We start from the raw sequence: 22,457 nt of genomic DNA on the forward strand, positions 1-22,457 counted from the left end.
TTACAGATTACTGGGCTCGGCGCACTAAATGCCAAGTTGTTTTATGATTGGATATTCACATGTAAGTTTTAGAGTTCGGCATTCTGACGGCCGAACCACATTTACCATCAAGACATACATCTCTTTTGAGTACTTATGTCCGTATAGTTTGGTGCTAGTTCGGCGTGCTTATACTCTTACGAATATAATCACCGTAACCGAACATGGCGCCGACGATCCGTGAACTTTGCAAGACTAGCAGCCTTGTCTTCAGGTTCTAGAACTTGAAGGCTGAGGCGTGTTCCTTTCTCGGCCGCAGTCGCGAGATTCAGAAGTCAACAGCATGCCCAATGCAACATCTACTCATTTTACTCACTGGCCGAGCTCGGCCGTCAAGTTGGCAAACACCGCACACAACCGAAGGATGTAATTAGCTTTTTAATTACTCGGCTTGCACGCCACGTTGGCTTGGTAGTTTTTAGGGTTTACAAAATGCCAATACTAAATAGAAAATTATGTTCATTTGGGAACAGGTCAAATTGAAAAAATAACAATCAGGTTTGTATGCTAGCAAAGATGGGTTACATTTTCACATCGAGTTGGTTCTCCGAGAAGATTAACATTGGCAATGGGGAGGGGTATTAATATTAAATATAAATGAATGCACCTTAACCTTGGACACAGTATCACCTTTTAATTATGTAGTTTGGTCTTCGGTGCATTTACTTCGACATTTACTTGTATATGGGATTATAAACAATTTGTGCATACTTTTGGTATGTTGAAAGCAATCCACAATGTGCAGGATCTTGTGTTTACCTGCTCAAATTTTCGACATTTGCAGGTATGATTTGCAAGAGCGTTGATTAAGTGAATATTATAGAACCGAAACTGTCTTCTAGTAAGATTAATTTTAACCTTCAGTTTGGGTCCCAAGACAGCGTCCCCAGGTCTGGATTCTGAAAATTGGCCTCTTTTCGATTATTCATCTGTAAATAGCGGCAGTATATGGCCAGTTATTGTTGAACCACCACTAAACTCCAATCGTGGCTCGTTAAATTGCTCTTTGGTTTCAATTGTGGGAAGTTGGAGCAGGACTGATAATTGAATTGGCAATTGTCTATTCTTTTTCTTTTCCTCCCACGTTTCAAATTATGTACTTAAGTTTTTTCCTCTTTATCCCTCTTTAGTATCAAATCCTTGTTTTGCTATTGCCAATTTAGCCACTGAAATATCACCTGAGTGAAAATTAGGTTCCCAAACTACTATTTCAGAAAAATTAGTCTTTAAATTATAAAAATTTGCCAATTACATCTCTAATATTAGACTCGAAGCTACTACTTTCAATTTTCCATCAATTTAAGTTACGCTATTTGCATGTGACACACTGGAGAGTAGATTGGTAATTTTACATGATGAAAAAGTGTATGAAGTTAACTTTATAGGTTAAATTAGATTTTAGATTCACAACCTATATGAAATGTCAAGGGTTAATATGCGAGAAAATGATGGTGTTACACTCTAAAGTGTGTCAAGTGACTTAGTTGATGAAAAATTAAATAAAATAGCTTTGAATATAATAGTAGATATGAAATTAGCAATTTTTAATGAATTTAGGCACTTATTTTACCGAAAAAATAATTTAAGAACCTAATTTTCACTGAGGTGATAATTTAGAAACTAAATCGGCACTTAAATATAAAATATATGTATATATATAACAATTGATGGTTCCATATCCAGCTTAGCATACAAATTCATTGAAGAAATCCACCGATAAAATGACTACGTGGGCAGAGTAATTCTCTATCCAGTCCAGAGTCCAGAACAACTATCTTTTCGTTCTACCTGGTAAACAAAACATCATACAAACAAATACACAGTAAAGGCAGACTACAAAAATGAAGTAGACAAAAGTAGCAAACCATCATCAAGATTCTAACACTATTAGAGAAAAGGTCTCACAACTCATCAGCACACGTCGTGTGAGCTTCTAGTCACTGAAATCCTGGAACAACTCTGGAGGTATTGACAGAGGACAGTACTTCTTCGCCACGAATTTATACTGAAACAGAAAGAAATGTCAAAGATTGAACCCAGATACCGACTATCAGACTCAAAGATTATGAGGCCATAAAACTAATAAGTTATCCCCACTTAAAATTGTTTTCATCTAACCTATAAATGCGATCATCAAAGGAAATCTAAGTTAAAAAAATAAGGTTGGGAAGCAATCACAACTCACATTCTAAACTTCACCCAGACAGTTAGAAAAAAGGGGAGAGAGAGAGAGAGAGAGAGAGGGTTTCTTCATACCTTATGCTGACTGTACTTCTCCCTAACTGCAGGTAAGTTCGAACCACAGCCATTACAACACAGATGATGCAGTGCTTTGACACAATCACTCAAATCTGAGGCTTGGTAAAGGGTGTAGTGTCTCAGCGTAGAATTCTGGAACAGATATAGAAATTATGTTCTATACTATACATTTATAAGACGCTTCAAAAATGAAGCAAAAATATAAAGTAAAAAATTTCAAATACTCTCACACATAACAACATACCCAAGGTTTCTTCAAAGGGGAAAGAATATACTTTGCCAAGAAGGCAGCAGAAGCAGCTATTAGAGATGGGGCATAACAAAGCATGCTATATTCTACAAGAGACAACTCCGCGATGTAAGACACCAAGCACCAGAAATGCTCTGATGGAACCTAGGTAAAGTTGCAGGTTAGTAAAACTAGATTTATGAACCACAATAAAATCAAAAGACATCAGCAGACAAAACATTCAAGTATCCTGCCTACATTCAAGTAAAATTCAGATTAGAAGACAACTTCAATTTTCAATGCATAACAATTTGTAACAAACTTCATAACAGAAAGCATGTTCGGACATCTTATAAGTGGAGGAAATTAAACAAAAAAGCATTAGTGGAAGACAAATACCTCACTGGTCTTTTGAGCAGCAAAACAAAATCGCCTCAAAAAGCACATAGCCGTTGGAGCTGTCATTTCAAACTTCAAGTGATTCAGGACAGAGGATTCCATTTGCAAAACCTGCATCCACGTATTGAGAAATTTTTTTTTTTTTTTAAGAATTAAAAAGCCAACTCAAACAAGCACCTATCACTCCATCTAAGATTAGCAAAAATAAAATCCTGACCTCCTCTTTAACGTATGTGTTGTCCGTAAAGTAACAGAACTGTTCCACCTCAGGAGCAATAATCTCCTCGTATTTACTGGAAAGATTATCATTCACTACGTTAAAATGCATCCTTCATATACTTATATATATTTATAAAGTCAAACACATCCACACGCCCAAAGACGAATGAAGTAAATGAAAAACTTACGCTGCAATCATCATGCATGCAACACCCAGCAACTGCAATTGTTTCCTATGCATCACATTGCCAGAAAGATAACGGTCTACATAGTTGATAGTCAGATATAGTGTTTCTGGTACCAGCCTGAACTCTTCAGCAACCTATAGATTGAAGTTACAAGTCACGATAACCAGCAATAAAACAGAATTTTAAACATCATTGATCTGTAATGGTTGTTAAACATTAAACAAAATTCAGACAGTGGATTCACCTCTACTAGCCAATCAATCAGAATAGCACGCATGTCGGCATTGATGTCTTTCTGGATTGTTTCCATAAAGTCTATGGAGGGCCATCTATTTTCCTGAAACCCAATAAATCAAACAAACCGCATGACACAAGTGGATGGAAGAAAAGGGAAGTTATAAGATAACTTGTTAAGATAGTTGCAAGAACTCATTGTATAGGCAAATTTGTACATAAAACTTGTTGAATAATATCCAATTTGAGGATGGGGTTCAATTTTAACAAGTAAGCTAATTCAGTAATTGGATTTTAATTCTACATTTTATGAATTTCTTGTAAAAGTTAATACTCATTTCATCCATCAATATAATTTTCCCATTATGTCTAAATTTTGTTCTTTCGACATTCTGTAGACATAATTTCTCAAACTAGCATACACAATAAGTATCTTTCAGTGAGGTTTAACAGTAAGTTAGAGTTAATATCCACCAAAGAAAATGACAAACAAAATGATCGTATATCAGAATAATTGACAACTAGTTTATAAGATATTGATAAAGTTCGTCGGTATAAATAACTCGTAGAAGCTTAATTTGTTAGTAAGCAAACTAAGTCATGTTCTAAATTCTGAAAGATCTTCTCAAGAGTGGGGCTCTCATCTCCCAAAGGTGGAATTTCAACATTCTGTTTAAACTGAATGTGCTTACAATTCAGAAGTAGTAAAATTGACAGAATGAAAATTATACGGCTGCAACTACAGAAATCAAGTGTAACGTGTTTATGAGATTTTTCCAACTGCAACCCACTAAGAATGGCATGTTGCATACATGAAACATCTAAACGCCTATAATATACATCATACGAAGGTAAGTAAATGTGTAAAATGTGATTATCAGTGACATACAGTAATATACAGGAAGTTTCCAAAATTAAAAGCATTTATTACGTACAAGATCATTCATACTAGTTGGAAAATAATGTCAAACCTCAGATTCACGCAAGTGCTTGTATATGTCCGGAGCAATGGTTGCACAAAACTGTGGATCCATAAGATTGGCATCAATATCAACGATTTTATCTGTTGCCTCCATATCAACAAATATATCTTTCTTCCAGATATTGCCTGAAATCAAGATCAAAAAGATATATTTAAGTAATGTATCATGGCTAACAACCACACTGATAGTGATGTATACCGTGTCTATTTTAACGGATTAAAATAGGGAGGATCCTGAACTAAAACAAATAGCAGAGAGAGAGAGAGAGATATCTATATATATATATATATAGAGAGAGAGAGAGAGAGAGAGAGAAGAAAACAATGTTTAAAAGAAGAAACCTTCTTTTCCTGGATAGTCCGAAATGAATAGGCTCTTAGTTGTTTTTTTCTCAATCGATTTAACTTCTGAAACATCCTCATTGTCAATATATTCAAATTCTGGACTCTTTAATGAATCACACGTAGACATACTCTCATTCAAAGAAACTGAAGCACTAACTGATCTGCTTGGAGATACATCCCTGCTTCTGAATGCATGATTTAGGCAACTGGGAGCAGGAAGAAAAGTACCACTGCTGCTTGGAGAAGGATCAGTGCCAATTACTTTGATAGTTGGATCAGTTCCTGAGACTGATGTACCACTGAAAGGAACCAAGATGCTTGGTTTTGAACTCAACGATTCATCACTCCCTGAGACAACAGTCTTACTCGTGCAAGATGACACTTTCATTGCCATCTTAGCAACTTCAGTTTGACATGGCACCTTCAAATGTACAACACAGTCAATCTTTTCTCTCAAAATATTATCGTCAATACACCTATACACCATAAATTGAAAGATCACAATGATTTGTTTATGTAAATACAAATCGAAAGATCACAATGATGTAACCATAAATTGAAGGCAATTTCATGTAACGAATCTACTAACATTGCATAATCCATCTTATCGTTATAAACATGAACATTTCAAATTTCCAACATCAAATAATAACATATTGTTTTTACCGAAACCCATTTTAGTAAATTAGTGAAATAGCTCCAAATATCATGTTGAAACTCAAAACACTTCAGTTTAACCCTTGAATTCTTTGGGTTAAAAGAAAAAATAACAAGTCCATTAGACTAAATGAAGTCACATAGTTCTTCAATTCTTTGGGTTACGTACAAAATTCAGGGTTCTAATTAATTTATCAATATTTCTTTCTATAAACAGGAAATTCTTCAAGAAACAGAAGAAAATAATTAAATTAAATTAAATAATACTAGTAATAATAGTAGTCATAATAATAACAACTTAATTATTATTAAACAGAATAAATTGATTAATGTAACGAGGACGAAGAGTAGACGAACCATGGCCTTCGACGAAGCGGAACTCGGTGGAACGATTTGAGACCCATTCCTCTGGTTCGTGACGTCAGCGAGAGCAGTTCGCTTCTTGGACACTTGGGTCTTGGCCGCCATGGGCTTCTTGTTCGGATGATGCGAAACGGAGGGCTTCTTGTTCGGACGATGCAAAACGTAGGGCTTCTTGGCCGCGGACGACGAGGATGAAAACGGCGGTGGACGGCGGTTCCGGGCCGACATTTTCAGGCCAAACCCTAATCGAATTCCGTTGCAATAAGCCAATGTGGTTAACTTCTCAAAGAAGTCACAGAGTGAGAGAGCAGAAGGGAGATTTAATGGAAGCGGGAAGTAGTACGGATTTTAAGGGGCGGAGCGATCGTGACCGCCCGATGATTATTGGCGGTGGAAGAAGAAATCTGAACCGTCCGTGTGACGCGGAAATGGTTCCGCATTAATGCGTGAAAATTATGATTTTACTTCAGTCTAAAGGCTTTTCAATTTCACTGTACAAATGAATAGTTTTTGAATCCGAATTTCACTCTATTTATGGACATGCCATTGTTCTAAGGATTTTGCCTGGTTTTTCCTTTTTCTTTTTCAGGTTTAGTTGTATGGGCTTTTGCGGGTTTGGGCTGTTACTAGGTTGGTGAGTTTTGTTTGTGGTTGGCTTTTTCAAATGGATGGCCAACAGGGGCAGGCCTAGCCTGCAACGATGCCAGTGAGAAGAGAGGGGAGGTGTCATGTGATGAGAGAGAGAAGAGAGAGAGGAGGAGGAGTCTGATGGCAAAGAGAAAAGAGAGGGGTCGTGCGATGCTAGAGAGAAGAGAAACGAGGACGCCTGGAAGGAAAAATTGGAGGAGAGAGGGAGGGGTAGGATGAGCCAAGCAATAGGTAGGGCTGCTCGGAATTTGGGTTTTGTTTTTTTCTCGGTGAGCTCTGCTTAGAGAAACAGTGAGGCAGGAAGAGATGTCTAAAGCTAGGGTTGGTTTTAGATATTTGGTTCCAGTTGAAAGTTATCTCTGCAAGCATTGATGAGGATTTCTCCCAGCTGGCAGCTTGAATTCCTTTCAAAGCTAAGTGTCCCTTTTGAACTGAATTTTCCCTTATTTCACTGTTTCTAGTTTGAACCTGCATAGAAATATGCTTTTTTTTCCTACCTTGCTTTCTATTTGGTTCTAGTTCGGTTCTTCAACTTTTAGTTGGGAGTGCAAGATTTCTTTTTAAATTATTAAATTGGGACAAAAAAGCAAGATATTTTGTGTTGCTTTCTTCATGTCTCATAATACCACTTCCTCTTCATTTCTCTTTTTCTTCCTGTTGTGTTGGTCTTTCAATGTTATAGCTTCTCTGCATAAATTAAACTGTATGCATTTTGTCCCTTTTTGTTCATTACCCTATAATTTATTGTTGTGCTGACCCTGTGAATCAAATGCTCAGTTTTTATATCCCTCTAAAATACATTATGCATCTGATTTTTGTTCATTCACATATGATGCACTGTGAATCGTTTGCTAACAAATCTGTTGAGATATGTTATTTTTTGTAAGAAATTATGGTTCCTGTTGTTAGAAATAGATTTAATTTTTCTGTTCGGTTTGATTATAGCTTATGTCTTTGAATAAGCATGCTTTTAAAGTTGCTGTAAAGTGTTTGTCATCCTAAACATGATCAGCAACTTTGGCTTTCAATGCGTTTTTCATGATGAAAACAACGAATATATTGATCTTCAAAACCACAGTTTAGGGTTGATTGTCATTCGATGTATAGAATTTTACCCCTTTTATTAGTTTTTTAATATTTCAATCCTCTTTCAGAATACTAATCCCTAAACTTATTAAAGTTATTGACCAGGTGATTTTTCACTCAATCCCGAAGTTCATATTTCTCGGATTAGTGCATATTACTGGTGGTCAGCTTGCTAAAGCATTGTATTTAGGTCAAGGTATTTGACATTCCTGTTTTAAACTTTTCAGTTCCTTTCTGTGGTTTGAATTGGAACAAAATCAGTAAACAAAATAGACTGATTTACAATCTGTTAGGGGTGGGTTCAAAAAACCGAAAACCGAAAAAAACCGGACCGAAAACCGGACTGAGGCAAAAAAAAACCGAACCGAAATTGTCAAACCGAACCGAACCGAATTTGGTTGGTTCGGTTTCGGTTTTTAAGGTTCGAAAACCGAACCGAACCGAAATAGATTTTAATTATTAAAAAAAAAAAAAACCCAAGGGGGTTCGAACCCATTCCCACTTGGCTGAGTATCTTTCCCTTAAACCATTTTGATAGCAAGTTTTTTCCTCTTAATACCTTATGAGTAGCATATTTATAAAAAAGTAGATCATAATAAGTTATCAATTCTCATCTTTCATCCAATCCCAACTTTTATTTGACCTAGCCGAAAAACCCATCTTTCCCAATTCCTCTCTCTCTCTCTCTCCCTCCCTCCCAAAATTATACCCAGAAATCCCAATTTCTTTAACCTAGCCGAAAAAAACCATCTCTCCCTCTCTCTCTCCCTCCCTCCCTCCAACCAAACACAACAAAAACCAAGAAATCCCACCTCATAAATCAAGCTCACCTATTTCCCCAACCTCCAATTCCCACCTCCCCTTAATTTTCGAGTCAAATCGGCGGAACTCACTGTCCAATTTCATTGGATTTGACGAAAAATTAACCATGGTGGAGACTTTGCAGCTAGAACGGTTCCACTCGCCGAGGTAAGTGCTCTGGTTATCCTTCAACAGTTCAACATTTTGTTTTGTTCTCCTTTGCAAGTTCATTGGATTTGACGAAACGAGTTTTGTTTGATCTGCAAGATGGAGGTAAAGGTTTAATTCTTGGTTTTCTAGGTGAACTGGAAAAAAGAATAAACTGTGTTGTAGTACTCATTATAAACTTGCAGTAATGTGTTTCTCCCAGTGCAAATAATTCAATAACACAAACCATCGCTTCAATTGTTTAAGTATGATGTTCATTGTCGATCTCAGAAAATCGTTGTTGCAAATTTGTTGCAGGTTGATTTCTCATTGAGGATGCTCAAGGCAGGGAGAAGCATGTGCTCCAGATTAAAATTAAAAAAAAAAAAATTTTTTTTGGAAAAAAACCGAACCGGACCGAAACCGAACCGAAAAAAATCAAAACAAAAAAAAACCGAACCGAAAAAAACCAAAAAAAAATCGAACCGAACCGAACCGAACAGTAACTTCGGTTTGGTTTTCGGTTTCGGCCAAAAACCGAACCGAACGAAACCGAACCCACCCCTACATTCTGTGAAGAAAAAAAAGTCATTTTTTAATTAAGCTCTATTTTAACTTTTTTGGATTTGTGCCTCTATGTGTGTTTATGTGTATACATGTGTGTCTGTGTACATCAACTGCCCGATTTCTTTGTTTATAAATTACGTATTCAGTTTCTATTTTTTTGTGTCTCTTCGTTACTTTCTGCAATTTTCTTTTGAGAAAACCTAATTGCAGGTTCTTCTCTCTCTGTATTAAGTATCAGTGGTGATGTATTGAATTATCAATAGTAATTATTTTCTGTCTTCTTGCCTGTAAAAGATGACTGATAATATGTTTTTCTCTGTTATTTTTCCCTCCAAAAAAGGATCAAAGTTGGTAATGACAAGGGTATTTAGCTTGCTATAGCTTAGTCTTAACATGTTTATATACCATAGGTTGTTTCATATGACGTTGAATAACTTCATGGATTGTTTCTTATGAGGCAGGCTGTGTATGTGTTCTTATTTAAAAATAAAAAAAATTGCAAAAATAAATAATAATAATAATGAGATGAGCCTCAATTGCAATGTTCTAAACTCCCTCTCTACTTATTTTTCTATTTTTTGTACTTTGTATGTTTCCACTTAGATCGATGGGTTTAAACCCTTGAATTGAAATTTATTTGACAGACTTTAAAGTTTTTGCCTTTTTGGTGCTTTTTGATATGTATTTTCTTTTGTTTACCTAGATTAATGTTTTTCCTGCACTCTTAATCCTTGCAGTTCACAAAGTCCTTATTGATCCTGCAATTGTTGTTCTTAACTCAGGAGAGAAATAAAAAGTCCATCGTGTATTAGAAAAATCAGTTTTGCCTAGTGATGGAAATCATTACAGGATTAAAAACTAGAATCTGACTTTGGAAGAACTTCCATTCTCTTCTAAAATAGCTTCCACCAACGAAAAACGTTATTGCAAATGTTTAACTGCACATAGTAATGGAAAAAGATAATAGGTCAGAAGTTAATAGTTTACACCCATTTTTCAAACACGGTGGTTGTTTGTTTTGAACCTACACCAGGTTCACCTTATATCAGCTAACACACCCCGATCCTAGAATCAAGGCGTGCTGGCCGTCACGTGGGTGCAATAATACGCTCTAGTGCTTCTCTCATCAATCATCTGTGCACATAATCTAAGGTCACCTACCAGTTAGAACCACCTCTAGTGATCTATACGACTAGCATGTCGAAACCCTCTCATGGTCTGTACGACATGGACCTACTTGGATCCAAGGTGAGCGTGCGGTGCGGTAAATATTATAAACACTAACACCAGGGGTGCAGGTTATGAGCTCTCAACACAATTCACATTACAATAAATCATATGAATACCATAAAACTCACCTAATACTCACTTGTGTGTCCACAGCACCATTTCATATATATATGCATCAATTACTAATTCATATAATTCATAATATGCATGCATGGCATTTTAAAAACATACTTTCATTTAAATTCAATTTCTGGGAAATTTAGTAGTATATAGGTAATAACAGAAAATAACTGCCCACTCACTGGTAAGTAGAAGGGTCGTAACCCCCGTGACGTCCCTGGATGCGCTCGGGATAGGTATCACCTATATGTTAAACAACTATAAAAACGTTAATTAAAGCACATAACCGACAATTCGTAATAACTTCTCATACGATGCTCAATTTGGGTATATGAATATACCACAGTGACCTACTCGACGTTACAGACGTCGAGGTATTTTTAGAAAACAAATTCAAGGCTGTACGTGCCCCTATGCGCCAGGAGGGGCACAGACCCACGCGCCCCCACGCGCGTCACCTTCTTCCTCCAGTCGCCGGACTGGTTTCGCCGGCGACAGAAAAGTCGCCGGTTTCTGGGGAATTTTTTAAATCGCCATAACTTCCTCATTTCTTCACTATTTTCAACGCTCTTTATATCAAAATGAAGATCTTGACGAGATGAACACATCCATGACCCCTAACTCGCCGGGGATTCACTGGAAAAAGCTTCAAAAGTTCCGGCCAAAATTGAAAAGTTTCATTCTCAGTCATCCGACGTCCAAATCCTACCAACGATGTACCCCGAAGCTCGTGAGGACTTCCTTAAGCTCACTGTGAGCTTGAACTTCCCTAAAACACAATATTTTACGTGTGCATGAACAGTGCCCATTTTCGGGGTTATGGTTTCACAATGATATCGAAGGTTTTAAGTCTTAAAATTAGTATATTTGAACTCAGGGACTCAAAAGGAGTTCGATTCTTACCTTAGAACCTTCGATCTGGGAAGATTTAAGGGTCCTTGGTTTTGCCCGTACGGTTTCGAAAGAGAGAGAGAGTGAACTGAGAAGGAAGAGAGAGAGAGAGGGCACGGGAAAGAGAGGAGGAGTGTCCCGTGTGTGGTCCAACCAAAACATCACAATCCCATTTTTTCTTTAGTCCTTAACCATAGAAAATACATACAACCTTTAATCCAACATAATTTTTTTCCCAAAACTTAGGAAAATATACATTATTCCATCACATGTCACACACATACCTTAGCAACAGTCAAGGGTACTTTCATCATTTCACGATCGATAAATAAAATCTCGGGACGGGCTGTGACCATCTTCCCCCTTATAGAATTTCGTCCTCGAAATTCATGCAACCAAACAAGCCATTAATATTCATAAAACAACCTCGGATACATCTCTCTCATTCGATCTTCTGTCTCTCAAGTGGCTTATTCCACTGAGTGGTTCCTCCACAATACTTTTACCAAGCTCACTGTCTTATTCCTTAGAACCTTGTCTTTCCAATCCAAGATAGTCACTGGTTCCTCATCATACGTCAAATTCGGATTAATCTCCAAAGGTTGAGGAGGAATCACATGTGAAGGATCTGAAACATAATGTCAAAGCATCGAGACATGAAACACATTATGTACTTTAGATAACTCCGGAGGCAACTCCAATCTGTAAGCAACTTCACCAATCCTCTCAGTGATCTCATAAGGTCCTATGTACCTAGGACTTAGCTTGCCTTTCTTTCCAAACCGCACTACACCTCTCCAAGGTGACAATTTCAAGAATACCAAATTACCCACATCATATACTCGATCAGTAGCATGTCTATCTGCTAAACTCTTTTGTCGATCCTGGGCCGCTTTCAGGTTAGACTTAATCACCTGAATATTTTGAGTAGTCTCATCCACAATCTCTGGACCCTCTAGCACTCTTTCACCAACCTCTAACCAACACAATGGTGTACGACAAGCTTTACCATAAAGTGCCTCAAATGGTGACATACCAATGCTCAAATGAAAACTATTATTGTAGGCAAATTCCATCAAGTCTAGGTGATCATGCCAAGAATCACCAAACTGTAACACTGAAGATCTTAACATATCCTCCAACATTTGAATAGTCCTTTTTTATTGTCCATCGGTTTGAGGATGATAAGCCGTGCTGTAAAGCAATTTCATACCAAGAGTTTCCTGAAAAGCTACCCAAAACTTAGAAGTAAATCTTGGATCTCGATCAAAGATAATATTCACTGGAACTCCATGATACTTCACAATCTTCGTAATGAACAACTTAGCCAATTTATTCAGGGGATACTTTTCCCTCACTGGAATGAAGTGCGCTGACTTGGTAAGTCGATCTACAATCTCCATGATACTTCACATTCTATGTACGAGGAAGCTTATACACAAAATCCATTGTTATATTTTTCCCATTTCCACTGAGGAACGGGAAGCGGTTGCATCCGCCCAAAAGGCTTCTTTCTTTCTGCTTTGACTTGCTGGCAAACAATACACCTACTTACATATTCTCCAATTTCCCTTTTCATACCCGGCCAATAATAAAATGGTCGAATGGTATGGTACATCTTAGTTCCTATTGGATGCATCGCATAAGCTGAACAATGTGCTTCATCCAAAATTTCTTTCTTTAGTTCCTCATTATTCGACACATACATTCTGTTCTCCTGCATAAGCATGCCATCTGATTCTCGAATCCTTAGGTCTTTCTTTTTCCCTCACTTCTCAATTGAATCATTTCTTGAATTTCTTCATCAACCATCTGAGCTTCAAGTACACGATCAACCAAAACTGGCCTGACTTGGAAACTAGCAAGAAAAGCTTGTCTTCGATCTTCTAACTCCAACTTTACTCCAGTAGCTCTCAATTCTGCAAGAAAAGGAACACGACAAGCATACAAAGCATTGAGTCGACCTTGAGGTTTCCTACTCGGTGCATCAGCTACGACATTTGCACGACTCGGATGATACTCAATAGTGCAATCATAATCACTTAGTAATTCCATCCACCTTCGCTGACGAAGATTAAGATCATGCTGAGTAAAAAGATATTGGAGACTCTTATGATCTGTGAAGATCTTACACTTCTCACCATAGAGATAATGCCTCCAAATCTTCAAGGTGAAGACAATGGCTGTCAACTCAAGATCGTGAGTAGGATAATTCCTTTCATGAATCTTTAACTGTCGAGAAGCATAGGCGATCACTCTATTATGCTGCATCAAAACACATCCCAAACCATTCAAAGAAGCATCACTATAAATCTCAAAGTTACCGCTATCATCAGGAAGTACCAATATTGGAGCATGAGTGAGGCAATATTTCAGCTGTTGAAAACTTTGCTCACAATTCTCATCCCACTCGAACTTAACATCTTTCCTGGTTAATTTCGTTAGTGGCAAAGCAATCATAGAAAAATCTTGAACAAACCCTTGATAATAACCTGCTAGACCAAGAAAACTCCGTACCTCAGTGACGGTTCGTGGTTGTTCCCAATTTTCCACTGCTGCAATCTTTTGAGGATCTACTTGAATTCCTTGTGCCGATACTACATGCCCCAAAAATGCCACTTCATTCAACCAAAACTGACATTTTGCTAAACTTGGCATACAACTAATGCTCCCTCAATTTCTTTAATACCAAGTTAAGATGTCGAATATGATCTGCTTTAGACTTAGAGTATACCAGAATATCATCGATAAAAACAATGACAAACCTATCAAGATATTGCTGGAATACCTCATTCATTAGCCTCATGAAAGCTGCAGGTGCATTAGTCAATCCAAATGGCATCACCAAAAATTCATAATGTCCATAACGGGTCCTGAAAGCCGTTTTAGGTACATCTTCATCTTTAATCTTCAACTGATAATAGCCAGATCTCAAATCAATCTTAGAGAACACACACGCACCTTTGAGCTGATCAAATAAATCATCGATGCGAGGCAATGGATAACGGTTTTTAATAGTCACCCGATTCAATTGCCTGTAATCAATACATAATCTCAAAGTTCCATCTTTCTTTCTTACAAATAACACCGGAGCTCCCCAAGGTGAAGTACTAGGTTGAATGAAACCTTTATCAATTAATTCCTGTAACTGAATTTTCAACTCTCTTAGTTCAGCTGGAGCCATTCTATATGGAGTTAAAGATCTAGGATCCGTACCTGGAAGCAAATCAATAGAAAACTCCACATCTCTATCTGGCGGTAATCCAGGCAAATCATCTGGGAATACATCAGGATAGTGCTTGACTACTCCAACTTCCTCTACACTGTTAGGAACAATATCATTTAACACCACATGTGCTAAGTATCCTTGACAACCTTTCGATAATAACTTCTTTGCTCTTATGGCAGAAATAACACCATGTCTCACCCCATCTCTTTCACCCATAAAAGTAACCACTGGTAGTCCAGGACGATGAAAAGTAACTGATTTCCCGTAACAATCTATATGGGCACGATTATAATGCAACCAATCCGCCCCTAAAATCACATCAAAATCCACAATATCTCACAGGATAAGATTAGCTAGCATAACTACACCATCTACCATTACTGGACATCCTGGATAAACACTATCAACATAACATTGGTCCTTGCATCTTCATGCCCTCGGCCATCTGAGACACAATAGAAGTAAGATTAGCCAATTGTGAATGAAGATCGGAAGTTGAACTTAACTCATGTACTTGGTGCCGTGGGGGTCCCTTTTGGCCTACTCCTTCGTATTGTTGAGCGTTCAACGCTCGATTAGAGATCAAGATCTTGGCAGCCATGGGTGTTTTGTCCACCAATGCTCCCCCCGCTGAAGCATCAAGCATTTGACGTTCTAGAGGTAGGAGACCCTCGTAGAAGTATTGCAAAAGCAACTCCTCCTTCATCTGATGTTGTGGACAAGAAGCAACAAGTGATTTAAATCGTTCATAATATGTAGGAAAAGACTCACCTTCTTCTTGCTGGATTCCGCTTATCTTTTTGCGTAGGAGGATGATGCGAGAAGTTGGAAAGAACTTCTCCAAGAACGCTCTCTTCATACTCTCCCAAGATGTGACAGTGCCAGGAGCTAACTCGTATAACCAATCCTTGGCTTTATCCATCAAAGAGAATGGAAAAGCCTTCATCTTCAAAATACTTCCGTCAACGTTAACGGGAGTCATACTAGAACAAACTACTTCAAATTCTTTCAAATGTTTGTTAGGATCTTCCATGGACAAGCCATGGTATTTAGGAATATGATGAAGCAAACTTGACTTTAATTCAAATTCTTCCGTCTTACCTTGGGCAGCCGTGGGGTATTGGATGCACAAGGGTGCGGCATTATCCAATCCCGAGGCTGATAGGAGCATATTTATGCGACTTAGTATGTTTGTTTTCATGCATTTATGTTCTTAGTTCTTAGTTATGTTAGTAGTTTAAGCCATTTTCGTGTGTTTATAGGTTCTATGGGCCAAGGATGCAAGAAGATGCATTTTGGAGCATTTTGGAGCATTTTTAGGCCAAGATTGGATGGTGCAAACATGGAGACATGAGGATGGACGAATTTGATGATTCAAAGGGCTAGAAATCTGCATGTGTGTGTGCAAAGTGTTGGCCTACAATTTCAAACATCATAGATGCCATGTGATGGCAGAAAATGTGTTTATTGCTAGCTAAATGGATGAAGAACATGTATGTGCAAGTATAAACACCACATGGGCAGCAAGAAGGAAAGAAAACAGCAAGGAACACACCACATAGGCAGCAAGGAATCAGAAATTAAAGCATGGAGGAGTGGGAAGTGATGAGGATAGCACACACACACACACACGGCAATGGAATGGAGTTGGCAGATTTCTACAACATTGGTAGTGAATGGACAGCAAGGAATGGCAGAAATTGGACCACTATGAGGTGGATTTCTGGTTGGTCTTCCACTTATAACTTTGGGTGGCTTTGGAATGATTGTTGCTAGGATATAAATGAGTTTCACCTAATCGTTACAAGTTTATATTCATTGGTAGTGAAGGTTGTTAGTCACAATCGCGTTAATTGAATTCTTGGCAAACGTATCATGCATTCATAGTTACGAATGCCTCGTTAACACTTATGATTTTCATAGAACGTAATGATCTTTGATTGTATCTCTATTATGCATTCATGTAGAGGACTTTTGGAGAATAATTTGGATTGTCGTATGCATTCATCCAATTCAATAAATCAAGGAAAATCTGAGGATTAATTCGTGCATCACGGTTAATCTGGGGTGTTGAGTTTCATAATCTATTGAAAAGCAATTGGAAATCAATTCATGTACAAGTGTGTCATGTGTGAAGAATGGATCTCTAGCTAATCCATAAACCATCTATTTAGTTTTACTTTTTGTTGTTATCTCAATCTCATCCAAACCAATACCTCCCATTTACTTTCTTGTATCGAAGTGTGTTTAAGTTTGTTTAGTTTGTGCCTTAAAGTATTTTGAACTCTTTGAGTCTAGTTTAGTGTTTTAAAGCCTACTTTTGTGTTTTTAAGTTTCTTCTTATATTCTTGAGTCTTATATTTGTTGATTAGCATCCCTAGTTAATCCCCGGTCTAGAACGATCCCTACTTGCATCATTACTACAATTGTCATCAATAGGGTTTAATTTGTGTGTCAAGTAATTCTCACATCAAATTTTGGCGCCGTTGCCGGGGATTAGCAACTTTGCTAATCCCTTTATTTTTATTTTTATTTTTGTTTTTGTTTTTGTTTATTTTTATTTTCGCCCATGAGCGGTAGGTCTCGGGTTCGAGACTTGGGAGCAGCCTCTCCATAAATGGGGGTAAGGCTAGCCGACATTCACCTCTCCCAGACCCTGCGTAAAGCGGGAGCCTTGTGCACTGGGTACGACCTTTTTTTTTATGTTTATATTGGTGTTTGTGTATTTTACTTTTGATATTTGATTTATTTTTCTTTATTTGATTTTAGGTACAAATGGAGCGAGACATGGCACTTGCGACCATTCAAGCTCAATTGGCACAGCTCACTGCTCAATTGACTCATAATGCCGAACGGACCACAATGCCAAGTGTCCCTACACTTGATGTGCCCTATGGGCAAGGATATCAAAGTCCTCAATTCACTGTGAACGAAGATGCTTGGGGTTATCAAGGCTATGATCAACCAAGCAACAACATGTTTTCCAACGCTTACAATTCGGCTTGGAGAGATCATTCAAATTATATGTGGGGGGAACCTCAACAATTCCAACAAAATGGATATTGGCAGCAAGAGGAGGAGTTCTATTCAAAACCTATGCAATATGCTCAATCAAACTCAGGTTCGTCAATAAATTATAATCAAATTCTTAATGAATTAAATTGTTTGGTGCAGGGCTCACAAAATCAAGCCAAGGAGGCTCAACAAGATGCATATTGGCAGCCATATGAGGAGTTCTACACCACATCTATGCAGCCACCACAGCATCCCCCACAACAATTCCAATCAAATCAAAGTATGCCCGTGGATTATAATCAAAGGCTTAAAGAATTGATTTCTTTGGTGCAGGGTTTACGAAAAGAAGAACAATTGCCGCCATCAGAAGAGTTCTATCAGTGGCCATATGAACCGTCACAGCCACCACAACAATTAACCCAATTCAATTCAGGTACATCCTTGGATAATGATACACTTAATAAGTTACTCACCTCTTTGAATCAGGGAGTAGAAAATCAAAACCAGGAGATGCAAGACCGAGTCAAAAGAGTGGACGAATTGGAGATGCAAGTTGGGCAGATTGTGGAATTCATGGCACAGATTCGAGATCAAAGTGAACTTTCCAACTCAAACATTGCAAATTCAAAAGCAGAAAGTGAAATCGATGAAGCCATCACTTTGGAAGGTGACATGAAGGATGAAGCTGTCCCAGAACCATCCAAACACAGCCCAAACATGGATGAATTGCTGCTGCAAGCAGAAGAGGAGGAGGACGACCTGGGCAGTTTAGAAGAATTCTTGCTGCAAGCTCCTCAAATCCCTATGTCATCCAACTCAGGTGAGGAAGTTCTAAATTCACTTCATTCTAACATTATTCCACCGAATGTCCTTTGTCCTTGCAGGTTTTTTATTCCAAATTTCAAAGAGAGTGAAAAAGACATTGTGGAAGCTCTTCCAAAGGTGCAAAGTGATATCTTAATTCTTGGTGCACCAAAACAAATTCCCGATGGTATTGAAATGTTCAAAGAACCTTGCACACCAAGAAAAGGGATTCAAGAGAATGAAGTGGTTGAAGCATATCAAGAATACATCCAAGAGGCTGTGCATGAGACAATCAAGCCCAAAGCAGTTGAGTTTGATGACACGGGACACGCCACAACCATCATAGTAAACCTGGCCAAGTTCAAAGTCCCAGAAATGTTCACAAATGTGGTGTTTGTCATTGAGTTTATGTCGGAAAAAGAAAGTAAGCCATCTTCTCCAAATTTAATTTTAACTTATACTAACATGTTTCTGATTTTGATGATTCAGGCACCCACTCTTGAATTTAAACCATTGCCGAATCATTTCAAGTATCACCTCCCATTAAAAGATAAATTCCATGCTTTGGAGCCGAGGGGAGTTTAAAGGAAAGATTCGTCCGGCTAAAGACGTTAAATCAAGCGCTTCTTGGGAGGCAACCCAAGCATTCAACGAAGGGAGACTTTGGAATCGCTAACCAAATCAGATTTGAATTCTTACACCCTTATCTTTACTGCTTTCATTTTGTTTTGTTTAGTTAGTTGTGTTATTTGGTTAATTTCTGTAAGTTTGTGTTATTTAGTTTAAGTGTGGGGGAAGGTTAACCAAAGTCTTTTTACATTAATTTACATATAATTAAAAAAAAAAAAAAAAAAAAAAAACATTAACTTAAAAATATTTTACAATGATGTGTGAACTAATAGCATTCATTGGTTAGGTGGTGCTTCAGTAGTCGGCGGTGCTTCAGCAGTCGGCGGGGCAACAGAAGGAGGAGGCAATAGAGGTTGATCAATTGGAGCTTCACTACGCGGTGCCGCTCCAGAAGATGAAGGCAGATGCTGTTGGAACAGACCCACAAACTTCCGATGATCCAGTAAAATTTGACCATCAGTGTCCTGCATCTGGTCAATCTTCCTCTTCATGCTGGTGGCATAGCTGTGTGCGAGCTTGTGCAACTCTTTATTCTCATGCTTAAGCCCTTTAATCTCTTGCTTGAGACTCTGTATTTCAGCCGCCAACGATTCAACGTGACGGGTTCGAGCAAATAGGCGTTGGGCCATGTTGGACACAGAACTCACACACTGCACGCTAAGAGCCAGAGACTCCTTAACCGCCAATTCATCAGACCGTCTAGCGAGCAATCTGTTATCTCTGGGGGTGACAAGGTTCCGGGCCACCACCGCAGCGGTCATGTCATTTTTCATCACCGAATCCCTCACGGTAAGGGGACCGGTAGGGGATATGAAGGATGGGCGCCATATGTTGTCTGGTGAAGGCGGAGCTGCCTCTTCACCAAGGTTCAAGTCAAAACGACGATCGGAAGGGCCAGACAATTTCAGAGGTGGTGAAGAAAGAAGAGAGGATGACTGATCAAGATTAAACAAGTGCAAGAAGGGAGTGTCTACAGGAGGGAGTTCAAGTGTGTTGTGGAACAAAATTAGCGCCTCTATAAAAAGAAGAAATCAAAGAGGCGCTCCTCAGAAATTGAAGAGACGTCCTCTCGCAAATCGAAGAGTCGGGGCTCCGTTCTCAAACGCCTGATTCTTTTCTCAAAAGAGGCGTTTCATTTCTTAAAAGTTGGGCTTGCTCAGAAACCACGAGCCGAACCCCGGATTTCAAAAGATCAATTTGTCCAGACGTGTCGTCACTCGTCACACGCAAATTGCTTTGCGAAAATCTCGGGCAGTTTGTCGAAGCACCAATTCAGAAATCGAAGAGGGAAATTCAACAGTCAAAGACACGCTAGCTTTCTCAAAAGCTGGGCTTCAACCCACGGGTAAATCTTCTTTTCCAGATTTATCCGCACGTGTCACATGCTACCTCTACAATCGACGATGCTCAGAGCTCGAAGCGTCGATTCCAGATATCAATGAGGAATCTGCTTTGCGGAAATCACGAATAGCTGGTCGAAAATTTATGGTGAAGTGGGAAAGCACGTTGCACTGTTCTTTTACTCGTGTCGGTAACCCTGGGATAATTGAACAGTACCTCTACCAGCCATTAAGAAAATTCTATAAATGTTAAACTTCATTGCAAAGTAACCTCACTCAAACCTTCTTCATCTCCGAAAATGCATCCCCAAAGAATCCTCCTAAGTTACTCTGTGTTCCTCATTCCTTGGGATACTCCTGCGAACAACACATTCAAAGCAAAAGTATTTCATATCATAAAGGTTGAAAGCAAGGGTATCTCATATCATGCTTTCTCCCTGTCCTTTCTCCAGCCAGCACTTGCTCTCGAGTACTCATCATCTTGTGTTTCCTTTTCATCTCTTACTTATAAGGGAAGTGAAGATGATACCTTGAAGCATGTGGAGACAACGTGCTGATTCATCCTCAACTAAGGACAAGGAGAACGAGAGCAAGAGGTGGGCACTTGGAAAGATTGAAGAAAGAAACAGACCAACACCTCTCCCTCGTGCCTGCCCGTTGTGCAGAAGAAACAAGCAGAGAAGAATGCAGCTCGTACAATCAACCCAGCACAAGGAGTCCGAGCTGAAGAACTAGAGAAGCTGCCACATCTGCTTGGAGAACAAATAAGGAACTGCAACATCACCAAAGAGCAAAGCTTCGTCGTACAATATCATCAAATCATCACTTGCAAGTAAAAAGCTAAGTGTCACCCTGTTCAAGAGGAAAGCTGTGGAAAGTCAACAAGCACGACCAATGATCACTTATTAGTTCTATTCATTGTCTTTTATCGTGATTTTCAATTTTTCGTTTGCAATTTTTTTTATATTTTCTTGTGTTACTAAACTGAATTATTTCTTTTCTTTGCAGGAACTTTTGGTTATTTCCACCCTTGAAGTTGATTGCAGAATTTTAGCTTGGGGGGTCATCGCTTGGTTTTACTGCAAACTAGGGAAGTTTTCAGTCCAATTGCTTTATTTTGTTTCTTATTATTTATTTATTTTATTTTTATTTGCATTATAATGTTTTCTGACATTGGGGACAATGTCCAGTTTAAGTTTGGGGGTAAAGAGTATAAAAATGACCAAATTGAAATTTTTTTTTTACCTTCAACTACGAACGAGTTTCATTTGTTTCCATGTTGTTGTTTTTTGTTTTCTTAATTAGTTTTGTTTTCTTTTTAAAAAAAAAAAAAAAAAAATTAAAAAAAAAAAAAAATCGGAAATTTTAAAAAAAAAAAATCCAAAAATATTGTCTTGTTTCCCTTATTGTTTTGAATTAGATTTTTGTTAGTTTCCCGACCCAATGATATAATTGGATCAAATTTGAACCATGATCATCAAGAACTTAGTTAACATGTGTTTTGTGAAATTCCTAATTCTCTTGTTAGTTTTGTACATGTTTGACCATCTTTGAAAAACCAAATGCACATAGCCTTGTTGATGTGAAACTAAAGTATGACTTAAAGCTTCATATGTGAATTTAGTGACCATATACATCCTATGTGAGTTTTTGAGCCGATTGAAAGTGTGTGCATTTTTCATACACTCCTATTCTTTCATGTGTGATGAACTTATGTGAGATACATCTCTAGAACTTGCATAACGATCTTTCGAAATGTTTGTCATTGATTGCATGAACTTGGAAATGATAGAGGCATTAGGTTTACCACTATGGCCCAAATAACCATGTTTCCCAAATAAAAATGATATCATTAGATTGCCAATTTGAGCCGTGTATGTTGAACCTTTTATTTCTTATCACCAGATATGTCTACCCTTATACCTGAAACATTTTTTCCTTACCCTTTCCAAGCGAGCAATGCGAGATTGTCTTATGAGAAACATTTGTGAAGTACTTTGAAGGTGTTTGGCAAAAGAATAAGTGTGGGGGTATT

General features: G+C 38.2%; 1 protein-coding gene across 5 annotated transcripts; it reads right to left on the minus strand.

Annotated features, from left to right (window-relative positions):
* Positions 1-1,671: 1,671 nt before the first annotated feature.
* LOC114823204 (cyclin-A1-4-like) lies at positions 1,672-6,419 on the minus strand. 5 transcript variants are annotated; one of them, XM_070827078.1, is made up of 11 exons: positions 5,909-6,264; positions 5,024-5,315; positions 4,539-4,675; positions 3,578-3,670; positions 3,334-3,467; positions 3,144-3,219; positions 2,927-3,037; positions 2,543-2,692; positions 2,296-2,430; positions 1,945-2,044; positions 1,672-1,827 (listed from the first exon to the last, which is right to left on the minus strand). In XM_070827078.1, the coding sequence occupies exons 1-10, from the start codon at positions 6,140-6,142 to the stop codon at positions 1,973-1,975; spliced, it is 1,434 nt and encodes a 477-aa protein (XP_070683179.1). In that variant the 5' UTR covers positions 6,143-6,264; the 3' UTR covers positions 1,672-1,827; positions 1,945-1,972. The 5 variants fall into 5 exon arrangements, with proteins under 5 accessions (XP_070683179.1, XP_028954462.1, XP_028954461.1 ...); XM_029098629.2 differs by having other exon boundaries at positions 4,892-5,315; positions 5,909-6,261; XM_029098628.2 differs by having other exon boundaries at positions 1,672-2,044; positions 4,892-5,315; positions 5,909-6,419.
* Between the last annotated feature and the right edge of the window lie 16,038 nt (positions 6,420-22,457).

Source organism: Malus domestica, chromosome 08, assembly GCF_042453785.1.
Source record: "Malus domestica chromosome 08, GDT2T_hap1".
In the NCBI taxonomy this organism is placed as follows: domain Eukaryota; kingdom Viridiplantae; phylum Streptophyta; class Magnoliopsida; order Rosales; family Rosaceae; genus Malus; species Malus domestica.